The sequence below is a fragment of the Pteronotus mesoamericanus genome, unplaced genomic scaffold, assembly GCF_021234165.1.
Source record: "Pteronotus mesoamericanus isolate MK-2021 breed Mesoamerican mustached bat unplaced genomic scaffold, CSHL_Meso_final contig_347, whole genome shotgun sequence".
NCBI lineage: Eukaryota > Metazoa > Chordata > Mammalia > Chiroptera > Mormoopidae > Pteronotus > Pteronotus mesoamericanus.
Genome location: NW_026555137.1, coordinates 9,539,276 through 9,563,995, shown reverse-complemented (window position 1 = coordinate 9,563,995; position 24,720 = coordinate 9,539,276). Strand labels below are relative to the sequence as shown.

At 41.9% G+C, this 24,720-nt stretch overlaps 1 protein-coding gene across 1 annotated transcript; it reads left to right on the top strand.

Moving 5' to 3' along the window:
- Positions 1 to 53: 53 nt before the first annotated feature.
- Positions 54 to 24,127, top strand: AIDA (axin interactor, dorsalization associated). The gene is made up of 10 exons (XM_054576630.1): positions 54 to 168; positions 5,374 to 5,443; positions 12,403 to 12,456; positions 12,898 to 12,952; positions 15,947 to 16,010; positions 16,164 to 16,270; positions 18,150 to 18,272; positions 20,377 to 20,499; positions 21,870 to 21,987; positions 22,129 to 24,127. The coding sequence occupies exons 1-10, from the start codon at positions 59 to 61 to the stop codon at positions 22,229 to 22,231; spliced, it is 927 nt and encodes a 308-aa protein (XP_054432605.1). The 5' UTR covers positions 54 to 58; the 3' UTR covers positions 22,232 to 24,127.
- The last annotated feature ends 593 nt before the right edge of the window (positions 24,128 to 24,720 follow it).

The following is a 24,720-nucleotide window of genomic DNA, read 5'->3' as shown; positions in this document are numbered from 1 at the left end:
GCCCTAGAGCCCGGCCTCGCTGGGGTAGGGGCGGGAGGGGACGGGGCGGGGACCGGCCATGTCGGAGGTGACCCGGAGTCTGCTGCAGCGCTGGGGCGCCAGTTTTAGGAGAGGCGCCGACTTCGACTCTTGGGGCCAGCTGGTGGAAGCGATAGACGAGTATCAGATGTGAGTGACTAACGGCCGGCGCGGGCCGGACGGGCTCCAGTGGGCCGCCTCCCCTTCGTTTCTGTCGGTATCGCTCATCCATGTCTCCGCAGCCAAGGCTTCTCAGGGTGGGGCCCCGTGGGCACTCGGGCTGAGATCGCCCCGGCCCCGGAGAGGCTGCCCCAGAGACCCGAGCTCCGGGCTCCCTCGCCCTCCTTCCCCCTCCGCCTCCAGCGGGCCAGTTCCATTCAACAGGTAGCCCTTCTTTCCCGGGGCGCCAGCCCCATCAGGCTACCTACTGAGTTCTTGCCACCGTTTTAGGGGTTCCCCGCTCTGCGGTCAGTTTCCTTTCCTCCTTTCCTCCGCCTCCCAGGTTGCCGCCCCTCAACTTCTCTTTTAGGATCTCGGGGGAAAGACTTGAGTGTTCTCCGCCCACGTTCCAGGGATGGGTGGCTCTGTGCCTGGTGCCATCCTCCCATGTGTAGGACAGGAGGCACCTAACCGGTGGCGATCGCGGGGAGGGGGTGCTCGCGGGAAAGAGCGAGGCCAGAGGTGCCCCGCCAGCCCAAAGAAGGGTCCCCCCCGTGCCCCTTCTCCACCCCTCTTTCTGGTGAGCCGTGTTTTTTCCCAATCCACTTCGGGTCTGTTTCGGTTTCTGGGGCTGTTATTTGCTAGGCAGTGTGGGTCCCACCCACCCCCTCGCTCGGCTGCCTTGGGTGGAGTCCGCGCAGGATGTGAGCAGAAGAGAGCAAAATGTGAATTAATAGACCACGCACGGGAGCCACCACTCCCTCCTCGGATCCCTCCTCCTTTTCCTGTGTATAATGTATAGCCGCTGGGTGCGTGTGAGGACCAGTTTCTTTGATCAGCCCAAGTCCGATTTTTTCGCCTCTCTGATTCCCACCCCCCACCCTCCAAAAAAACTTAAGGGATTTTTTTTTAAATTAAAAGACAACATTTATGTACACATAAGACCTCACTTAGATTCTTGCACATTTTTCTGGAAGTAACTACCTACTAAAATGCTATTGTTTGCAAAATGTTGTCATTAATTACTTGTGGGTTAAAGCAAGTTATTGTTTGAGGCTTTAACGAATATGAAACCATGTGTGAGTAAATTGTTCTCCCCCTCAATGTCTTCTGGGAAGAATACAACGATTGGTACTTAGAGGATCTAAATTCTTTGTCCTTTCTCAACAGTAGTTATTTGTTTTTATCAGACCATTAAGATCATTGAAATGTGTAGATGTTCTGTATCCCATCTTACTGACTTTGAGTTGCCTGTAGTTCCAAAAGGCCCTGAAAACAGCCCTGCTTTGGGCCATTTTGCCATGTGTAAAAATTACTATCATTTGATTTGCACTTTGACTAGCTATCACTTGCTCTTGCAACTACTCAGTGAGCATACTCTTCTCATTTTACAAGTTGAGGAAGCAGAAGCTCAGGTTAAACAGATTACCTCGGGTCACACAACTATACCACTGAAATCTGAGGGTTGGTTTTTTTTTTAATTCCATATCCTATTTGCTCTACTACATAGTGCTTAAGACACTTTATTTAAGGTACGCCGTGTATGTGAATTGGACAGATTAGATTTCCTTCATTACCAAAGAGCATGTCTTTCCATACCGAAGCCAGTTAGACAGTGAGCACCTACATGTACTCGTTCTGTGTTAACGAAAATTGCATACCCTGAAATATAAAGCCTCTCACTTGTGATGTGGTGGGACTTAGCAGCTGTTGGCATTTAGCAGCAGACCTCACAATGGAAAGTGAAGAATACCGTGTCCGATTGAAATTGCAAAGGAAAAAGGAGCATGCAAGCTGTTTAGCTAGAACTGAGTAATAGGCACATACAAATCTATTGTTGGACCTCAGTACTAATTTTTGAACTTCATCATGTAGAGTACTCAAATTTTAAAAACCATCAGTGTCAAATCTGAATAGAAATGTGTAATTATTGGCTTAAGTTTTGTAAACATGCAGGTTACATATAAAATGAGGTTGAATTTAAAATTCATATATTCAAAAATGAAGGCAGGGTGTCTTTTTCATTCGAATTATCTGGGAGGAAAGACTGCAGAAAAGACCATTTGGGAGCTATGAAGTGATGTAAAAAAGAACTAACAAGATGTAGTCACTGGATACTGGGAGTGAAGAAGGAGGAAGAGTCTAGGATGACTAGCATTTCTAGTGGAGTAGGCAGCAATGTCTTTATGGTCATGGGACGTATAGGATCCAGTTTCTGGCAGGGGAGACTTGTGGCAGAAATGAGCATGTTTAACATTATCATAATGTAAGATACTGTAGCTTAAGCAATTTCATCATGCAACAAGTGAGAGCTAGGGATATAAACACCATTAAGATTTGATGTCCCCCATCAAAGCACTAATTGCCTAATTGGAGGATTTTAGTGTTAATTGGGTGTTGCTCTTCCAGAAGTGTGAACAGTAGTGCTACCACATTGCTTGCTGTTTTTCTGGAACCCTCTTCCCCCATTATCTGCCTGGGTCACTTGGCCACCTCCTTCAGGTCTTTGTTCAAACAGTATCTTCTCAAGGAGGCACTCCTTGGCAACGCTATTGGGAACTGCAAAGCCTGCCTCCCGCCCCGCCCCCTCTGCTCAGTCTTGCATATCCTACCGCACTGGTCCTGCTTATTTTTTTCCCATTGTATTGATCACCATCTAAAATACAATAGGTTTTTTTTATATTCATTTAGTGCATTGTCTCTCTCCCCACTTGAATGTAAGCTCTTTGAGGGCAGGGTATCTGAAGTGTGCTTAGTGTGCAGAGTAGTCTAGGCTAGCGCTAAATAATTACTTATTTAGATATTATATGCTCACTGTATTCTGTTGAATGGATGGATTCAGTAGTGTGCTGTGGGAACATTAAGGAGTTGATGCCAACATACTGTTGGCAGATTTAAACAAATGATGGCAAAAACAAAACTGCTACCCAAAATAAACATGGTCAATAAAAACAGCTCCATTTGGCAAACCACCTCTTTCAGCCGCCTGGGGATGCACGGCCCATAACATATGGTAGAGTGGTGTGGAGTCTTGCTCACAGTCACGTGTTTTACAGCTCAGTCCTGCAGTATTAATCCTGCACGTGGATGCTCGATAAACAGTTCAGTGAATGGCGGCGTCCGAAGCCTGACTGATACGTGCTGTTGATGGTCCTTACGGTGCTTCTGTCAGTGCTCCTCTCAGTGCCGTCCACAGGCCTGCGCTCGTCTGCAACGGGGAAAGTCGAGGAGTTGAGACTTAAGACTTAGAAACCACAGAGCAACTTGACATGCGCACAACAGTTTTTATTGTATTTTATTAAAATATGAGTCTGGAACAGATTGGGGGGTGGGTAGAGCTAGTCTGTCACTGTAGATACTCGAGAAGTGCTGATTTTTTGTCACGATTGCTGTCAGTCAACGACTTGTTTATGTGTTTCAAGTATACTTAAAATTCCGCCTTGAGAATAGTCCTGTTTTATCTATAGGTAGCCTTGTAAGGGGAGGTGATTCTCTAGAGGAGAATACTTGATAGGTTTTCCACCTCTGCTAATAGAATGGCGACTGGGTGTGGATTTGCCCTCAGTGGACATAGTCATGTCTCACTTTGCCTTCCAGTGGTACAGTCATTTATGGATTTAGAAATCTTTTTTTGCCTAGGTTTTTAAGACAGTTTTTAAAAATTATTGAGGTATAATTTATATACCATGAATTCACCCATTTTACATATACAATTGAATGAATTTTTAGTAAGTTTACCAAGTTGAGTAACCATCACTACAATTAAATTTTTGTACATTTCCATCACCATGAAGAGACCCTTTGTGCCCATCTGTAGTCACTTTATGTTCCCATTCAAGCCCCAGGCAATCGCTAATCTATATTCTCTTTCTAAAGATTTGTCCTTTCTGAACAGTTCATGTGAATTGAATCATATAATATGTGATCTTGGTGGCTTCTTTGATTGAATATAATATTTTTGAGATTCATCCTATATCACTACTTCATTCTTCTTTATGGCCAAATAATATTCCCCTGAATGGATAGACGCCTTTGTGTGTACCCATTCATCAATGGGCAGATATTTTGGGTGTTCTTACTTTGGAGCTGTTAGGCATAATGCAGATGGCTGTAAACATTACTGAACAGATTCTTTTTTGGGCGTGTGAACATGTGATTAATTGCTTTGGGAATATACCTAGGATTTTGACATTGCTGGGTTATATAGCAACTTTATGTTTAACTTTTTAAGGAATTGCCAAACTGATTGCCACAGTGACTGTACCATTTTACATTCCTACCAGTAATAGGCGAGGGTTCCAATCTTTCCACATCCTTGCTTACACCTGTTATTTTTTCTCCTTTTAAAAATTATACCCCTCTAGTGGGTGTGATATGGTATCTCATTATGGTTCTGATCTGTATTTCCCTGATGACTAATGATATGATATGCATGTGCATATTGGCCATTTTTAAAACTTCTTTGGAGAAATGTCTGTTAGTCCTTTGCCCATTTTTACATGGAATTGTTTGTCTTTTTATTGCTTAGTTAAAAGCCAGTCGTTTGGTCTTTGCTGTCTCAGGAATCGCATTGGACTATTCCTGCTGAGTTGTACCAGTAATGCCGCTCTGTCCTTGAAAATTCACCCGAGACCTTGTTGCTGTTTTTAATTTTGATGATGATCGGGCACATGATGATTCTCATGTCTGATTGATGAGGTTTTCTTTCTTCTCCATGAAAAATGTTTTCAAAAGTTTAATATGATTGCGTATTACCACTTTGGCGTGGCTGTGATTTGGAGTAATCTTATCAGCAAATTAATGAGAGACTGGTAAAGTTGGTGCTGGTGTTGGTGGTCCCTGGAGGTGTTTACGCAGAATCTGGACAACTGCTTGCTGGCCGGTTTCGGAAGAAATGTATGCTCGCTAACGAAAGTTGGATTAGGGGCCATTTGAGATTCTTTCCAGCTCTCAGTTTTTGTTTTTACTGCCGAGAGCTGAAATTTGTTCCAGGGAAATGGTATGGAAAGTGTATTTTATTTTCATTGTCATTGGATAAAGATTTTGATTCAAACGACCTATACTTTGAAAATAGGACATAGTAGTATTGTACTTCACTGTCTGATTTTTTTTAAAGATTGAAATTGTTTCACCTTGTTGCATCGAGATAGTTTGCCTTCCTTCAATTCTAAAGAACGTTTCTTTTTCTTGTTACAGATTAGCAAGACATCTACAAAAAGAGGCCCAAGCTCAACACAACAATTCTGAATTCACAGAAGAACAAAAGGTACCATGAGAGATAATTGCCAGATACGTCAAATTCCAGATGAAAAGAGTTCTGTCTTTCGATTGCATTAAGCCAAAACAACAAAAACTGTTACTCTTAAGTAGGAAGAATGATACTGATTATGCTTTGCCAAACAGTTAAGTGATCTGGTAGAGACACCACATGATTTACCACTTAATGAATTTCTCACTTCATGAATTTCCTTACTTAGCCATTCAGACTTGAACTTTAGTGAAGACGGTCCACACTTTGGTTGGAGGGTGGGGAAGTCCAGAGACTGGAGTTTGATTATGAGTCGTTGCACCTACCTCAATTCTTATTTTTAACTCAGCTTAACTTCTTCTCTACCTCTTCTCAAAATAACATAACCCCCCCCCCCCAAAAAAAAAGCCACCAGTAGAAAAAATAAGTTCAAGAATTTGGCGTAAGACTCCCGTCAGCAAAGCAAATGCATAAGATTGCAGAATGTTTCAGTGGTGCCCTTTCTCCTTGAATTAAAATTTTGTGTCAGGTTATTCCTTATACTGTTGGAGATGATGAAAAGTGCGATACTTTAAGAAGCTTTACTTTAAAGAGCGAGAAGAAACAATTCCCATTGTTTCCTGGCTCAGAGTAGCTAATGTAAAATCAAATTTTAGTCTTGTAGATAATGGAAAAAAAAATTGTATCAGTTTTTCCCACATCTCTTAAGAAAACACATTGTGAAAACTCTGGTGACTCAATTTGCTTTAATTCTTTTTTTACCCAAGGAGTGGGAGTGAATTTCTTTGCAGACTTTTTAAGTAAGCTGAAACAAATATATTTTGGTCCTTGGGCCTGTGTTCATTTGACTGTTATTCATAGGAGTTTGGAAAGAAAAAAAAACCCAAAGATTTGGGTTAGCCATATTTCTTACACAGTTAGTATATTTGCATTTTTAAAATATTTAAGATCTACATGATCTAATGTACTTTTTTGTGTTGAAAAAGAAAATGACGCATTGCTACAATTTAAAAGTCTATTGTTTTCTTTTCCTTAATAATTACTAATACCTACAATAGGTTTAGGATATTTAGGATTTGAGCCCTGGAAAATAATTACCATAGAGGAAGTGATTGCTTTGCTTAAGGAAAGGAACAAAGACTATGTGTTCTGTCACCTCTATGAAGTGTGTTATGAATATGGAAACAAAATGAAAGCTTAGGGAATTAGAAAAGTTTAATGACCCCCATATTTTAATGACTTATTTGCCTTTAGTTACTAATATTTTTTGGTCTCCAACATCTGTTTCTTAGGTATAAATCTATGAGCAATGTGACCTCAAATAGAGAGTGATTTGACTGAAAACTTTAAATTTTAAAATATGCCATCAAGAAATGATCTTTGTCATATGATGATGATTAGACTACTGAGAAAAAGTTAACTTTTTCTTAATTCTTAAAAACTAAGGTAGAAGCTGGTGTTTGATCCTCCTGTTTGTTTATTCCTTGTTTATGGCTGTCCTAGGAGCCGCCTGTTTTTCTTCAGCTAACAGACCCGCAGATCTTACACTTGATGAGGCACAGGGGGCCCCGCGACCAGAGCGAGGAGCCCCGAGCTGGAGTCAGACGACATGGTCTTACACACCAGCTCTCTCCTCTGGGCCTTGATTTCCCTGTGTATAAAAGAAGGAATTAAAAATAGAAAACAGAAAAAGAAATGAGGGATTAGATTATCCTAAATGACCCTAAAATCCCTGAACCCTCTAATGCCCTCTACCTTTGAAGTATTCCGTACCTCCTCCTTTCCTGGAGGCCTAATTTCTGAGGTATTTCTTACTTATAAGACCTACCTAGGGGCATTTGTGGCTGCCAGTTGTGACTGCAGAGAAGGCTTGTGCCTGCCTGCCTAGTCCTTGGGCTTGGGGAAGGACCCCCGAGTCACTCCGTATGACATTATTAATATAAGGCACGTTGTTTCCATTACAAACTCAAACCTCCTTACAAATACAGGTGAAACATTCACAACAGGTCAGAAAACTCATGACACAGAGGCCTTATTTGGATGTCACATACGGGAAAGTTCCTAAGTGATTAGAAAACTACAGGTTTCCAGGTGTGCTCTGGAGAACACTGGCTTGAAAAATGGGCAGACGCTCTGTGAACAGAGAGTTCGGGACTTACCAGAGCTTGTAATATGCTAATATGTGTACATTGGGGTTTTTTTCTCCTTTTTATAATTTTTTGTTTTATTTTTTATTTTAATTTTTGTATGTTGAGTTTGAAAGAGTTTGGGTAATGGAGTATTTCTCACATTTGTTTGCTTTTGGAAGTCCCCCTCCCTTTGTTGAATATTTCGTTGGGCCTAGTGTTCTGAAGGACACTGTTATGGGAAATTTTGAAACCAACTGTTAGGTCTGCAAAATTAATCGAATGCTAGACCTGGCACATAAGCCAAAGTAGGAGATTGTGTTTTCCTCAAAAGAGGAATATGGAGAATGTTCCTGATATTATTCTAAACAACATTGTTCTTTGGTTTTTATTTTGAATTATATTTTTATGCTTTTACTATTTTCACTGTTTTTGTAGCAGTGAGAAATTTGATAATTATGGCAATCTTTCAGTAGTTCGTGGGACTTTAAAAGAAGGTTTTTTAAAACCAACCATATTTCTAAAATACTTTCTTTATGAAGCTCTTTGCTGTATAGCTCACAAGTGAACTTTCAAAAATAGTTGATGAATAAGTGCTTTGTCATTAATCTTAGGCTATTGACGTTTCTTCATATACAATATGATTATTCTTTTAAGGTAAGAGAAATCGTAATTTTTGAGAGAATAGCTTATATACATCTTCATGATATTTATATTAAGTTTAAAGGACTCTAAAGCAAAACAACTGATCTCTCCCAGGGGTGTATAACCCGTGGCCCGCAGGCCACATGCGGCCCAGGATGGCTGTGAGTGCGGCCCATCAGAAAATCCTAAACTTACTTAAAACCTTCTTTTTGCTCATCAGCTTTCATTAGTGTTTGTATATCTAATTTGTGGCCCAAGACAACTCTTCTTCCAATTTGGCCCAGAGACTCCAGGAGATTGAACACCCCTGCCAGAACTTGACTAATTGGTGCTAAAAAATAGGCATAGGTTCTTTTCTTTTTTTTTTTTTTTAATTTTTTTTTAAAGATTTCATTTATTTATTTTTAGAGAGAGAGGAAGAGAGAGAAACATCAATGTGTCGTTGCTTCTTGTGCGTCCCGTACTGGGGACCTGGCCCACAACCCAGGCATGTGCCCTGACTGGGAATTAAACCGGTGACTCTTTGGTTCACAGGCTGGTGCTCAATCCACTGAGCCATGCAGGGCAGGGCTGTTTTTTATTTTTTTTCAACCTGATTTAGAAAGTTTCAGAGGCAAAAGAAGGACCCTTGGAGGCTAGGGGAGGGAGGCACAGGTACCGTGCCTGAGGGAAGAAGGGGGAGGGAAAGGGGCTGGCTGCTCCCCGCCCAGGGGGAGCCCAGCTGGGTCCTGCGTCTCGATAGGGGGATTTTCTATTCATAATATTCTCAGGTTTCTTGTGGAAAGTTAAAAAAAATTATGATTTTTATTTGAGCCTCCCTCATGATTAGTTTACTTAACTTCCAATTCTCAATAGTTTTGTCATAACAATGACTGGATTTAGTAGCCAAAGAGTAGCTGCCAAAAGCTTTCATTCCATTAAATTCCCTACTTTGCTCCAGTAGATTTGCTCGTGTAAGTTTCTGGGCAGAATAGAAGAATATTTTGCCTAATGATGCTTAGAAAGTCTTTCCCGGTTTTGAGTCGAATGTGTTGATAATGATAACTCGAGGGCTATATGCTTGTTTTCCACTTTTTGGGTCTCCCCTTTCTGCTGCCTCCCCGCCCTTCCTCCCTTCCCTGTCCCCACCCCGCACTAGGGAGGAGGAGACTGGTTATTTTAAGGCTAAAAAACTGAATCTGGATTGAGACTATACTACTTGAACTATGTGTATTTTTAAAACCTATGTAAACTGATAGGTTTTAGTCACATTAATTTAGCTCATTAATTGTCTAATTCTTATTCCATCTTTTTATTTAACTGCTCTTTTTGAGTTGTCAATTTCCCTAGCAATGATTAAGTAAAATAGCCAGGATTCCGAAAATGAGAACATTTTCCATTTCTGTACCATATTAGGCAGGAACAATTAATTTGAATGAAGCGCCGATAGTTTAAATCTTTCTAAAATTAAACTTCTGTTACCTTCAGTGCTGAGTCTTAATGTGCACTAGTTGATAGTACTTATGTTGTACTCTGGCCTAAGTGACCTTGTGCTTCTCAGTCGTTTTGTTTCTAAGAAAGGTAAAACAATTACAGTAGCAAATGCTTAATTTTGACATCAATAAATGCTACATGTTTTAAAAGTCATTGCGACATCTGAAAATGATAGCTTTTCCCTCCTTTTTTAATACTGATGTTGGGTGTGGTCCCTTAAAATAGTTATGAATAATGCCTGTTGGTCTGTTGCCATGGTTCAGTAGATTGCGTATAAAAAGCTGTTGCTTCTGCTTAACTTGAAGTAATGTTTAATTTTAAAATAGGTTTTTAGTGGAGTCATAGTTGTAAAACTACATTTTATCCTAAAAGTTAAAATCATCAAATCAAATGGATTTTATAGTAAAGGAAAAGAAGTTAACTAATATCCTCAAAGACTTAACTGATTGATAGATCTCAATACAGACAAAATCCTTTTTAAAAATTACTTTTGAAAGAATATAAAAATGTATGGCCCAATGATATTAAAGTAAATGTATTGCTTTGTTATATATTGCTTCTGTATAGAAAGAATTGACGTCTAGGGCAAGTTACTTAACCTCTCTTCAATTTTCACATCTATAAAAAGGTTGCATTTAATTGATAGAATTCTAGTGAGGATCAAATGGATTGATGTTTGTAAATCCCTAAGGAGAGCCCGTCATTCAGTAAGTGCTCTGTAGTTGTTAGCCATTACTCTTATTACATTATTATATTTAGGTTTAAAATTATTTATTTTTTCCAGAGTTGAGTGATATACTTGAATAACAATGATTTGGGGGATATTAGATTTTATGTAGAAAAGATTCAGTGTTTCCCATGCAACAGCTATTTGAGAGGGTAAAGAAACCTGAGTATCCTGAGTCCTTTTGCACTTAATATACTTATTAATTTTTATTTTTAAAAAGATTTTATTTACTTTTAGAGAGAGGGGAAGGGAGGGAGAAAGAAAGGGAGAGAAACATCAGTGTGTGAGAGGTATAGTGATCGGTTGCCTCTCACATGGCTCCAACTGGGGACCTGGCCTGCAGCCCTGTGCCCTGACTAGGAGCTGAACCAGCGACCTTTCAGATCGCAGGCCGGTGCTCCGTCCACCAAGCCACACCAGACAGGATTTTTACTTAATATATTTAAGTGGAATCTTGAAATGTCAACTTCAGAATAAAATAGGGTGTTTTCTAAACTTTTCTATGGGGATGAAAAAGCATTTTTAGATTGTGGAGATAATTACATATTGTTTCTCATGCCTTAGCCAAGAGTCGTCCTACTTTGCTCGGTAGTGGTTTCTTTTGTGAGTGGCTCTGCTGGCCTTTCACTGCAACAAGGCCCACTAGCCTGAGTGCTGGGGCCAGGATGATGCTTTCTACTGCTCTTTGCTCCTCATTTATCTTGCAAAGAAAATTGATAAAGAGAAAACCACCAACTCCAACTTACTGAGTCATCTGTACATGTAGAAAAACATGTCATTTGTTTTCAGAATATTTGATTGTGAAGGCCTTGCAAATGTTGTACAAAGACACTTTTACGGCCTGGATTGATTCCTAATAAAAACTTAAGAAATGTCTTAGGGAGAACTTGAAAGTCTGGGTGGGCATAATTCAGCTGCCTGCCCTCACAGGTATTTCTTCTGTGGGTCCCCTCCTTTTCGTATCCAGCCCAGTCATTCATGTTCTTGTTCCTCACCATTCCTGGACAGTGGAAATAACCTAATTGATCTTACCTTTGATCTTTTACCTTTTCTTCTCCAACCTATGAATACTGTTGTCACAACAATCTTCTTAAGCAAACCTGATATTCATTCTGTGTTCAAAACTCTTCTGTGTAATTTACTGCCAAAGTAATACCAGATTCCTCAGTTAGTCCTTGAAGGTCCTCTATAGAATGACCCCTGTCCCCAACATACACACATTTTGTATTTCCAACCTATATTCAGTATGGGACAACTGAAACATGACAATTTTCTAAACTTTTTAGTTTTCAAAATCCTTCCAGTCGCTGGAAATTGATTCCCAGCACATAGCCTGGTCCCATTTCTTCAGAACATACAATGGCTTACTTGGCTGAATCTTATGGAATCAAGTGTCTCTTCTTTATATGACAGTGATTCTGTCCACGTCTTATCTTTCATAACAGAACCTGAGCTTATTAAAGGCAAGGACTATGCCTTATTACTTATGTCCATTTTATAGCTCATATTATGTAACACAGATCTGACTGTAAAACTTGCCACTGTTACCACAAGTATTAATTTCGCTTAGTATTGCCTGTGTTTTTAATTAAATAAGTCACAATTGGACTTACTCAAAGTTAAATGTTACCATTATGTTAACTTTCAGATATTTTTAAAACTTTTGGTGAATTTCATGCTTTATGGAAAAGAAAAGGCAGAACTTGTGAGGGAAGATGTTGGAAGTCTTTTCCGTTGCCCTTTAAATCATATCATAAAGCTATTGTCGAAGTAAACTTGATTTCAAACTGGTGTGGCACATTAGGTCAGAAGGGAATATATAGCCACCTTCTCTCCCTTATCCAGCCATTAGCTTCCTGTTTCTCTTCTTTAAAATCTGCAAGATGCTAAAAAGAAATATAATTTATTTGAAAAAATATACATCCTGTATCAATAAAAATTAACTTGATGATTTTGACAACTAACAGTTATATTTAGTATTTATAGCTTTTTCTTTTTTTCTGCAGAGAACAATAGGCAAAATTGCAACATGCTTGGAATTACGAAGTGCTGCTTTACAGGTAAATAGGCTTTTTCCCTTCCTTCTGATATAAGGAAACCACCAACTATTAGGTCTGCAGAATTAAGGAAAAGGAATTATTGTGAACTATTCTGATAAAACATTAGGCATGCCTGCTAAAAGCAGTGTTGTCTCAGAAGGCTTTTATAACCATCGGAATCCATGAGTTAGGCTCACATTAGAAGATTTAGTTCACAGTTTATAAACTAGAAATAAAAGATATAACTTTAATTTTTTTCTGTTATTAGCAGTCTGAATGTCCCCAAAATACAACAACAAACAAAAATCAGTTTCACATTTTTCATTGTCTCCTTTGAAAGCAAGAAATAGATTCATTTATTTTGGCTACTTTTTTGACTGTTGAGTTCTCGCCACTTAAAGGATGTAGGGTAGAGTGAAATCTTCCTAATAAACAGATGTAATATGCATATTTTAAATTTAGTCCACACAGTCGCAAGAAGAATTTAAACTGGAGGACCTGAAGAAGCTAGAGCCAAGTAAGTTTTATTATATATTTTTGGGGGATAGTCCTTTCAAAAAGTATTTATTATAGCTCTTAAGATTCGTTAGCCGAAGTGCTTATTTGATTAAGCTCTGTCACTGTCTGGTCCTGGGTGACTTTTTTATGCTTTTATAAAAAGAGACCCTGTGCCCATTGTCACTTGCCCATTGCCCCCCAGTCCCCAGCTCCCAGCCCAAAGCAAGCCACTCACCTACGGCCTGTCTCTGGACTTCCCTGTGGGGACACCGCGCGGCAGTGGCCTCTGGCAATAGGTGGTCTTTCGTGACAGCCTGTTATTTTAAGAAAAGTACATGGGGGGCTTTTATGGTTATATAATGTTTCATATGAAAATTACAATGTTCAGTTTTTTAATGATATGCATAATTAGGATTTTGGCTCTTTATTTGGTCACTTTTTCCATTAGTTTTGTTTGTTTTTTTTTTCAATTTGTCTCCAAATACAATTTTAAAATTGAATAGATATGTTGTAGGGTGACTATAAACCACTTATCCTTAGTTATTTACTACCTCTTCCTATAAACATGTCCATTCATTTCTCCTCTTGCCTCAAAGGATCGTTCATGGGTGATAGTGTTTGCCATCTTTTAGAGCAGCAGCCACCTGCAAAAAGCACACAGATAAACCCACTCAATGGCAATTTGTTAACTGACACTTGCCCATGACCTTACAGCTTCTAAATGCCAGACCTGGGTTTTGACCAGGGTTCTAAGTGACCCCTACAGCCCTGTTTCTTCCACCACACCCGGGCCGGTGCAAGGCTGGCGTCAGTCCTGAACGTCACAGTTCTCCCGTTCGAGCTCCGAGAGGCTCTGGGTGCCGAGTGGAAGACTGAGCTTCTCTTTCTCGTGTTTTTGTTTGTTTTTATGTTTTTTAAGATTAGGAGTGAGAATGGAAAGGAAAGATAGATTATTGGGATTCATTCTGTTATGTTTTGAATTTATATAGTGCTTTTCATATAGACTTCTCCCATCTCTGTCTTTACATTTACTGTCTTGGTAGATGATTTTTATTTGCTGTTTGCTGTTGCCTCCATCAGTGGGTATCGCAGTCGGATATATGCTCTGTAATTTTTGTTTTATTAAAGTTAGGCACTTAGGACAATTATTTTACCAGAACTAATCATTTTCTACAAATTGGTATTTGCTATATGACAAGTTAAGGGCACTTAGACTCACCTCGGCCTCTGTTAAGACTGACTGTAACAAAAGGAAAACTAATGACTGCCTTTCAACATGTGGGACTTGGTTGTTTGCTTTTGCTAATGTATTTTCCCTTCATGGTTTTTTAAATCTCTTAATAATCCTGTCCGAAATACACAAAAACTAAGATCTTGAAAGTACTAGCCATTTCATTTTCTTACGTCAGTCCTGAGTAATATCACTATATCAGATTTCAAGTCTCTGCCACCCCCCTGCCTTATCAACTTGAGCTATGCAGCCTGTTCTAGTCCTCGAACAAGCCAGACCCGCTCCGGCCACAAAGCCTTTGTTGTCGCTCCCTCCTGTCCCCTCCTCTGTGGAAAGACCTTGCCCCAGAGTGACGTGGAGACAGCTCCTCTCACCCCAGGCCGTGGCTCACATGTCTTCTAACGTTTTAGTTTTGAAAGGCCCACGCTGTCCACCTGGGCTGAAGCTCTGCCCGCCTCCAGTCACACAGCCTCCCTGTGTGCGACCTTTAGCGCAGACGCGCAGTCTCAGTTGCCCGGGCAGTCTGTCGGCTCATTTGTTTTCTGCCTTTCCTTGCTGGGGTCTGAGATCCGCCTGGGAGGTCAAGAACCCTCTGTCTTGATCACTGCCGTGTTTTTAGCACCTAAAGCATTATGGGACGTGATGGGCACTCAAGGCACATTTGTTGAGAAGAGCGTGAGAGGAAGGATGGGGGTAAGAGCTGGAGGGAGAGAGGGGGGAGGGTAAGAATAAGTGAGAATCTAGACATGAGTCGCAGACTTCTCTCCCCCTGAGGGACTTAGTAGGCGTGCCTATCTGACAAGAAGTCTGTTCAACAAATCTGACTCCTGTTGAAGTCCTATAATTCCAACCCATGCACTGGGACGTCCTCCTTTAGGATGACATGCCATACTTATTCTAGCTTTAAGCTGCAGGACTCCAAAATTAAGCTGAATAAGACGAATATAAAATCCTGGGAACTTTTGGGATTGCCCAGTTAATGTCATTACTTCACCTTCATATAAGCGCAGGTAGTTACTGGAAATCTGTAAGGCTGGATATGAAACACGTACTTAAAGGACCTCTCCAAACGTGGGCAGGGGCGTAGAACATCCCTCTTTAAGGTTATGTGCCAGAGCGTCATCATTGTCCGCAACTGCAAGACAGGAGCCAGGGCCGGGTTGTGTTGTTTGAAGACTTCTCTGGAGGAGAAATCTCTCTTTACATGTGTGTGCATGCATGTGTGTGTATGTACATGTGTTTATGTAATCTTTATCATAGATGATAGTAAACATTTATATGTCTGTATATAATATATGTGTGCATGATATGTGAGAACTATTAATCAGATTAACCAGGCTTTACCAGTTTTGTGGAGTTCAGGGGAAATCTAATCAGGGCATAGAAAAAGACATACTCAAGTACTTCTGATTGGTCAACTTCGATGTCAGTCTTTTAACTGACGTACTCCAGGAAGGAGGCATTATTTGTCTCTGGTTCCCGTGTCTCACCTGGGACGTTGTACATAGAAAATCTGTTTTGGAGCTTGCTTTCCATGAGCGCTTTGCGACTCTGGAACTCATACTCCCTTAGAGATCTGACAGTACTCTGAAGTTATCGGTACCTGGAGCATACTATGGGTATTTTCATTTTGCTAAGACCTGTGTGAGTCAATGGACAAATGCATGACAAGGTTGGCAATTTTTAAAAATTATTAATATGCATAGAGAATTGATTAAAAACAGTCATTTGTGGTTAAATTTTGATTCATTGAATTCATGTCTTTTTCTCTCTTTATTCTAGTCCTAAAGAATATTCTTACATATAATAAAGAATTCCCATTTGACGTTCAGCCTGTCCCCTTAAGGTAAAGTAAATACCATTGTTTGCTTTCTTATTTTACACCTATTTTGTCAGTGCTGTTGATATCAGTATCTCACCAGGGAACTGAGGAGCTGTGAGGCCTCACTGGTATACTTAGTTTTGTGGCTCACTATTTTTCCTGTCGTTTGGCATGTAGAAGAATTTTAGCCCCTGGTGAAGAAGAGAATTTGGAATTTGAAGAAGATGAAGAAGAGGGTGGTGCTGGAGCAGGGTCTCCTGACTCCTTTCCTGCTAGAGTTCCCGGTGGGTATCACTTGTTTAAAAATGTGCATCATGACCTTATCCCAGGTCAGGTGTTCAGACTTTATTTTCCCACGGGGCAGCGGGACGTGGAGCCTCCGCAGAGTCCAGGCCAGCCTGAAGCATGCGTTGCTGGCCCTGTTCCTGGCAGTCGCTGTTCAGAACAGCCTGAAAGTATCTTACTGAGCCAGGGGTCCCAAGACCATGGTCAGGTTTGGTGATTTGCTAGGAGGACTCGGCCTATAGTTGTACTCTCAGCTCTAATTTATTACAGAGAGAAAAATACCAGAACAAAACCAGCCAAGAGAAAAGGCACACAAGTAAGGAAGCCGGCGCGTGCTCCCAGGAATCCTCCCGGTAGCCTCATGTGGTGCTTAGTTCCCCCAGCACCAGGTTGTAATAACACCCGGGAAATGTCTTCCCGTGGGGAAGCGCATCAGAGACTCAGTGCGCAGCGCTGGGACTGGGGGCCGAGCACGTGGCCACCCTCTGCCCGGCAGTGGCCAAAATCCCCGACTCCGGGAGGAAAGCAGACACTCGGCTGACACCTTGCCGTTTGCGCAGACTCGCAGCCACAGCGGCCGTCGGGACCAGGGGCTGGTGGGAACCCGCGTGGAACCCACGCTCCAGACGCGGGCCTGGCCTGGCCGCGGGCGGCCTTGCGGGGCCGGGAGGACTGGCGTGGGGGAGGTGCGGCCCCAGTAGCTCTTCCCCGTTTCAAATTAAAAACGACTTTTTAGCCAACCTTTCTCAGAAAGACAAAAAGGATACTGAGGCTTAGCTGTCTTAATATTAATCTCTTTCTTTCCTTTTTAAATTTTTAAAAACTCATAAGGCAAACATAATAAATTTCTGTTAGATAACAGCCTTACGCCAAAAATGGGGTGTAATTTTTCTTGGCTTTGTAGATTTTATTTAAGTAAAGGCTATAAATTTATAATTTGTTATTTATGACCTGAAAACTTATTGACAGTGTGAAATAATAAATCAATTAAAGTCATAAACCAAAGCAGTATGAGTTAAAAAAATAGCCCAAGACACAGTTTTCAGGATTTAAAAAAATATTTTCTTCCTGATTCACATGATCTCTTGATTTCTTAAAATATGCATAAACATATACTTAAGATGATATCATTGGGGGGAACACTGTGTAAATTATATATTATAATTGTCTAACCACTATCCTCTACACCTGAAAGTAATATAAAATAATACTGAATGTCAACCCTAATTGAAATATTAAAAATTTTTTAAAAAGAATAAGGAACAAAAAGATAATGTTCACTGCTATACCTCAAAATGTGTTCTGAATTTCCGTGAAAGAAGAAGGTCCTGATAGTCATAGGAAGAAGTTTCAACTTCTTACCTGTGTGGTCATAAAAAGGTACCGCCTCTGCCCGGGCTGGTGTGGCTCAGTGGATTGAGCGCCTGCCTGGGAACCGAGGAGTCACCTGGTCGAACCCAGTCAGGGCACATGCCTGGGTTGCGGGCCAGGTCTTTAGTTGGGGACGTGCGAGAAGCAACCAGCTGATAATTTGTCTCACACATCAGTGTTTCCCTCTCTTTCTCTTTCCCTTCCCCTCTCACTAAAAAATAAATAAAATCTTAAAAAAAAAAAAAAGGCATTGCCTCATTTTAGCTGCAGATTAAGTCCACATTTACTTGTCTCTCAAGTTAACTCAACTGAGTATTTGTACAGCAACAACAAAGCAAAGGTTTCACATTAAAGAGGTGAAGTTATCCTTTCTGTTTGGTTTTTAAAAGCTGGCTGCTTACTAAGCCAGTAAAGAGGAAGGCCCTGTCTTCCCTGTGTTGTTAAAATATTTACTCTGAAGGTATTGGTGGAGCTCCTTTTTACCGCTGTTGCTCTCTCTGTTGCCAGGTACTTTATTGCCACGGCTGCCGTCAGAACCAGGAATGACGCTGCTCACTATCAGAATTGAGAAAATCGGCCTGAAAGATGCCGGGCAGTGCATTGATCCCTATATCACAGTTAGTGTAAAGGGTAAATGACTCGCCTCCGAATTTTCCCTCTGCTGACTTTTGTAATGTTGCTTCTCATTGGGATGGGGGCAGGGAGCAGTCGGGCAGGGCCGTGTCTATGACAGCTCATTTCCATTCATTATGCAAAGCGGCAGAATCTGAGAGGAGGTTATCAGTTCGCCTCTGAACCTTTCTGAGAGATTGACTAAACACATTTCCCTGGGGAAACTTACTCTCACGTTTGCTGTTGAGTTTTTCTTTGTCTGTGTCTTTTTATTCTTCACATTCCTTCATGGGTGCTGCCGAAGACATACACCTTGTCTCTACAGCAGGGACATTCTTTAGGAAACAGGGTGAAAGTGTCCCCGCCCCCCAAGGCCGTGTGGTTTTCTTTGCAAAGCCTGTCGCCTGTTTCCCTGGGTCCCCGTGCGAGGCCCTCTCGCTCCTGCCCAGGAGAGGCCCTCACCTGGGAGAGCCCTGCCCGAGGGGGCGGCAGTCAGGACCGCAGTGAGTCATCGGCAGTCGGGAAACAAGCACGTCCATAAAGGCCCTCGCCCAGGACCCAGTCCTGGGGGGCATTAAAAAGCGGTGTTTTTCTTATCAAGAACTATGTTACCGAAGTTAGTAAGCACGATTATCCTTAGGATTTGTCTTATTCTGCTGTCCAATGTGGCCAACCATATATTCCTAGAAAACAACTTTCTCTGTCTTTGATTTAAGAGGGAAACCGCAGTGGTTGAATTCTTTTGCTCCCATCACCAAATATTTTATACAGAGCTTGACTGTAAAGCACTCAGTGGTCTTTGAAGAATAATTATTGGAAAAAAACAATTAGTGGGTGATTGAGGGCAACGTTGTCATACAGTTATTCAGAGAGAGCTGCACAGTTAATCTAGTCCGCTGTGAGTCTGCGGTTGGAGGCAAATCAGAGAAACAGATATGGACTGAAAGTAAATGGAGGGAACTTTCACCAATGACAGAAATCCTTTCCAACCCCTGTGGGTTCGTTAGTACCAAGTAAAAGAAAAAGGAATTTGTCCACTGAAGACTTTTAACATGGAGAGACGATGACCCACGACACTAGTGCTGTGCTCCTCTACCTTCTGGTGTGACCCGCTATCAAATCCAGGTTGCAGGAAAGGATTTGTACCCTACATTGTTTTACAGGCCATTTACAGAGCTGCATATCTCATTCGAGAATATACGCTGTAACACAAAAAACGTCATGAGAACGTGATAGGTATTTTGTTATCTAGCTTGTTAAAATATTTACTCTGAAATCGTTGGTGGAGCTAATTGCGTACGTGTTGAACTGAAATATGTTTTTGTGTAAATATCTTTGGGGACTGAAATAATTAAATGCACTAAATCGTTTTAAGTTCTCTCGGACGGGTCTGCTGAGTAGTGCATAAACAGTGAGGGGTGATTAAGTGAGTCCCTATTGAATTTGATTAAATTAGAAGATTCCCGGCTCCAGGAAATTAAAACCACACACCACCCATACTGTACCATCTGGTTGTTGTAAATCAGACTGTTATAGCAAATATAACCAGAATTTAGGTTATACACATAAAAAGGCATTCACGTATGGGAAGGTTTCTCTGGCAGCTCTGCTGGCCGTTGTTTGGGCCTCTGGCTTGGGTGCAGCAGGGGAATTCTGATCGTGGCAAATGGAAAGGCCTACCCGCGCCATGCCCTCGGCCAGGAGTGGAAAAGCGGGGTGGGAGCCCCACTGTGGCATATTATTCACATTCCAAATGTTTATCGCCCGCAAAAATATGGTGAGGCCTCCTCTCTGAGGAAGATACAAAGTTCTCTTCACCTCTTAACCATAAGGATCGAACGTTGTGACCTCCAAACTTTCTTTTGTACCCAGTCATGGCAAGGATTCCTCCTCCGGCCCGTGAGGTCCCCCTCCTTCTCTCTCCTCAGCCCCCTCCACATCCCTGTGGGAACCACTGGGTCTTCAGGTGCCTGCCCACGCCAGGCTGGAGTTCCTGTTAGCTGGGAGCCCGCTCTCAGCTTGCGCCCAGCCTCCTTACAAAACCTAGTCCGCCATGGTTCATTTGCCGTTTTTGAATCTGTGCATTTGAATGCTGCTAAGCAGAAACTTTTCTCTTCTCTAGACCTGAACGGCATAGATTTAACTCCTGTGCAAGATACTCCTGTGGCTTCAAGAAAAGAAGATACGTATGTTCATTTTAATGTGGACATTGAACTCCAGAAGCATGTTGAAAAATTAACCAAAGGTTTGTACTTCTAAATAATTGGCTGCTTGTGGTCTGAGTACTCACATTTTTCACGCTTGTGTGCCTCATGGGCCTAGCAGCACTGGAAAAAGTAAAAGTCACGTAGTGTTTATTGATTTGAATGAAATGTGTATTTATTTAAATGTGGGAATTAAGAATAGTATTACCTAGTTGTATAATAACTTATACAATAAGACATTCTTTGATTGTAAGATATTATCATCCTTAACAACAAAATGGAATGAAAGCTCTCGTACTAAAGAGCTGGGGGCCTGAAGATTAGGTCTCTAGTAGTTGAAAGAAACATTTTTTTCCAGCTGGACGTATAGAAATATCCTATAATTTGCAGTTAGTTGTCAGGAGGAGGGGAAGGGTACATTTCCAAGTCACATGTTCTTAGGATGAGATGTTTCTCTGTGTCTTTTGCCCACTGGAAATGTCAGCGTTCTCTGAAAATGAGGCTTTAGAGCCCCTTTATCACATGAGATTTGGTTGCAGCTTTTAAAGTGTCTAAGCCCCGTGAGAGGATTGTACATGATACACAAGGGCCTTTCGAACAATCGCCACATCCTCTGCAATACCTGCCATTTTCCTTCTCAAACCTGGTGCCGCGGTGCCTCTGTTCTAATGCGCTGGTCCTGCGGTGCTTCTGTCGGAGGCTGCCCCGCCGAGCACCTCCCTGGTTAGAGGCAAATGCCTGGGCCCAGCGCCCCCCGAAGTTTGAGAATCTCTGTGTTAGAAGAATATAAAGATAGGATGTGCTTATGAAATAACGTTCAAGAAATTTCAGTCTGACGTATGCCTTCTGGGTAAAAATCTTAACAAAAAATGTTTTCCCCACTAAACTCCATTGCTTTGAGAACTGCTTCTCATGGGGGCAGGGGGGTGGTGGGGGGTGTTTCACGGGCTCATTTGTTGTGTTTCTCCTTTATTGAGCTGTGTTCTTGATGGCTTGACTTGCAGGGTGTTAAAAGTAGAACTATATTTGTACCTTGACTGCACTCATTTTCTCCAGCTTGGAGTTCATCGTGTGTAGTTGCACTGCAGTTTGAGGTGATATTAATGCTAATGAGGCACTTCCTTCATGTTTACAAGCATTTCAGCTCATCATCTTAAGCTATTCTCATTTGGCATTTTGTTCTTCAGTCAGTCTGGCTCAAGAAGTTGTGCGTACTTTGTAGAAATGTCACTCCATTGAGATATAGGAGTCTGGAGTGACAAGCACAGTCATAACGTCAGATTGTCTGACAAAGGTCCCTCTGAGAAATGACACCAGTTGTTGCTTGTGTGTTTGCTTCTGTGGATCCAAGACAATGTACTGACGGGAACGGTGCTCCCTGCGGCTGATGTGGTGTGTTGTAACCCCTTAGGTGCAGCTATCTTCTTTGAATTCAAACACTACAAGCCTAAAAAGAGATTTACCAGCACCAAGTGTTTCGCTTTCATGGAGATGGATGAAATCAAACCGGGGCCCATAGTAATAGAACTGTAAGTGACGCACGGAGGGGACTGGTACTGACTGAATGGGGACTAGTATTCCTTCTTAGTGTGGAATAGTCTGGGAGAGATCATTGGGATAAATCAATTATCCAAGTATTTTAAGCAGCGGCTTTTCTGTTGTGGTTACAGATACAAGAAACCCACTGACTTTAAAAGAAAGAAATTGCAATTATTGACCAAGAAACCACTTTATCTTCATCTACACCAGACGTTGCACAAGGAATGCCCCTGACGGGAGCCGCCCGGAACTGCTGTGAGTTTCCCACGCCCTAGAAACCGTCCCAGCTCCGTGTAGCACAGCCACCCGTCAGCAGGCAGGAAGCAAGCCGCGCCCACGGCAGCAGGCCAGAGCGCCCCCGCAGCGCCGCCGCTCGGGGTTCCGCGGCCCGCGCGGCCCTGGCGTGGGAGGCTCCTTTGGACGCAGGCTTATTGTAGGTTTGGGAACATGTTTTTACTTTCCTATTGATCGTGCAGTTGATAGTCTCTTTCCTGACTGACCGCTGCACCTGCCCTGCTTCCTGGAACACTACGGTCGTGGGTGGGATGTGCTCGTCTTCAGACTTAACTACAGCAATAAGAATGTACTAGAGTTTACACATCGGATCACTTCTGCTCCACTGTGCTCTTTGGTTTTGTGAGTTCATGTCAAACTTTGGGCCGATGTAGGGTATTATGAAACTGCTCTGAGAGTGTGTGGACCAATTCATTATGCTGTCCAAGAAGGAAATTTCCAGGCTGCTCCTCAGAGATGGCCCAATTTCACCCCGATTTCATCCTTTTCCTGCTTCGAGCGTGCCTTGGCCAGATCAGTACCCACATGGGAGCGTTCCCAGGTTGTAGCTGTGATTTTTCCAGTTGACCAGATTGTGTTTATGAGAGTGAGCTTATTTTTAGTTGTGTTGATTCACTGTTCTTCTACATCACATTGCTATTCTTTCCAGTAGTGATTCTACTGTTAACGTGGAACCATCTCAGAATAATTACACTTTTTTTTTAGATGGGTTATGTCTTTTAAATCATGTAATGTAAAAGTAATTTGAGTCAGATGCTAATGAGATACTGCAGGAATAACTGCTGTTTTTCGGACAACTGATTATGAACCCTGAAAACCGGCCTGCCTGTTCTCTGAGCGATGAGTGTGCAACGTCGGGAGATCCTCTATTTTTTTTTACATAGGTAGATAGGACCACCATTTATTTCCTATTTAGATATGTCAACATGCATCCATATGGAAATGTGCAGGTCATTAGCTTATTATAATTTGACTATTTACATTACTTTTGACTTAATGATGGGGCATAAGGAAAACTTTCACAGGACACACGAGGCGGCCCTTCGATACACAGAACATGAAGCCCTGGGTGGGCTGTCTGTGGGTCAGGTGCAGACCCCACGTTCTTACCGGTCACTGCTTTCAATGACCGGTGCTAGCGTGAGGGGAATGCGGTGCCAGGACTCAGCCTGCCTTTAAACCGGTGTAATAACCCGTCATACTGCCCACTGTTTTTGCTTTTTAAACTCGGTGACCACAGTTAAGGCCCTCGCATTTCAAGAGATCTAGTCTTCCCTTTCACTTGTCTGTTAGGTCCATCCTCTCGACTAAGATGGATGTCAAGAACTCCATGAGCCCGAAAGAATTCTCAACCTGAGTTAGGCTTGAGTAGATTAATTCCAAAGCAATCCGTAGCGGGAGGGGATGAGGAACTGCCTTAAATCACTTCGTCGTTCACTTAGCTCAGGCTGTGAGTTGTCACCCAACTGGAAGCTCTTCGAGGGGCGAGGACCACATTTCCTCTGTGTCACGTAAAGTCTCCGAGGTACCTGGCTACACTCTGTACCCTGTGGAGTACTCAGTACCTTTTGTTTGATGTTGCTGACAAGACCTAAAAAGTTTTATTCCTCAAAAAACCTACCATTAAAATGTAGCAAAACTGATACATTGTTCTTTCTCTTTTCTCTTGGACCAAGACATGTATATTAAAGTGGTAATTTATCTGAAGCATCCGCTGTTGTTCACATAAGTATGGTTTATATGAACTACACATGCCTTTCACCAGTATTAAAGCTTAAACTGAACAACACTGTGTGAGTAGCTCAGCTTTAATTCAGACCTGAATGAAATGACAAAGCGAGCGGTTGTCGCGAAGCAGTAGGCAGAGTCCCACATCCCACAGATGATTTAAATTCACTTTCAAAGGAACAAGAAAATCAGCCATTGAACAATAACCCCAACTTTTAGGAGAAATGCGTTCAGGCTGAAACACTGTCACTTCATTAATGAAATGATTTTAGCACTAAGCCCCAGAACACAGTTAGCTGGGGATGGCGTTTGAACGTAGATTTAACTTCGGAGGCGGCTGAGTGTGATGTAATGAGGGATGGTCCCCTGCCCGCTCCCCGGGTTTCGGGGGGTGCCCAGGCTCTGCTTCAGAAGGGATGCCCTCAGGGGGCCGAGAGGCGGCCCTGGCAGGTTCGGACCTGCTTGGTTTAGTGATTGGTGCTCGAGTCTACAACTTACTGGTTCTTCAGTAGTATAGGATACAGAATACCCAACAAGGTTAAGGGGCAAAGACTCCACGCTCTGGCTGATTTCAAGATAGATTTAATTTACCTTTCCTACTTGATCATCTTCCTAGCTGGTATAATCTGTATTTAAATGCTATTCACAATTAGAATCATTAATCATTTTGTGTCCTAAAGTAAGACTGAAATATTCAAAGG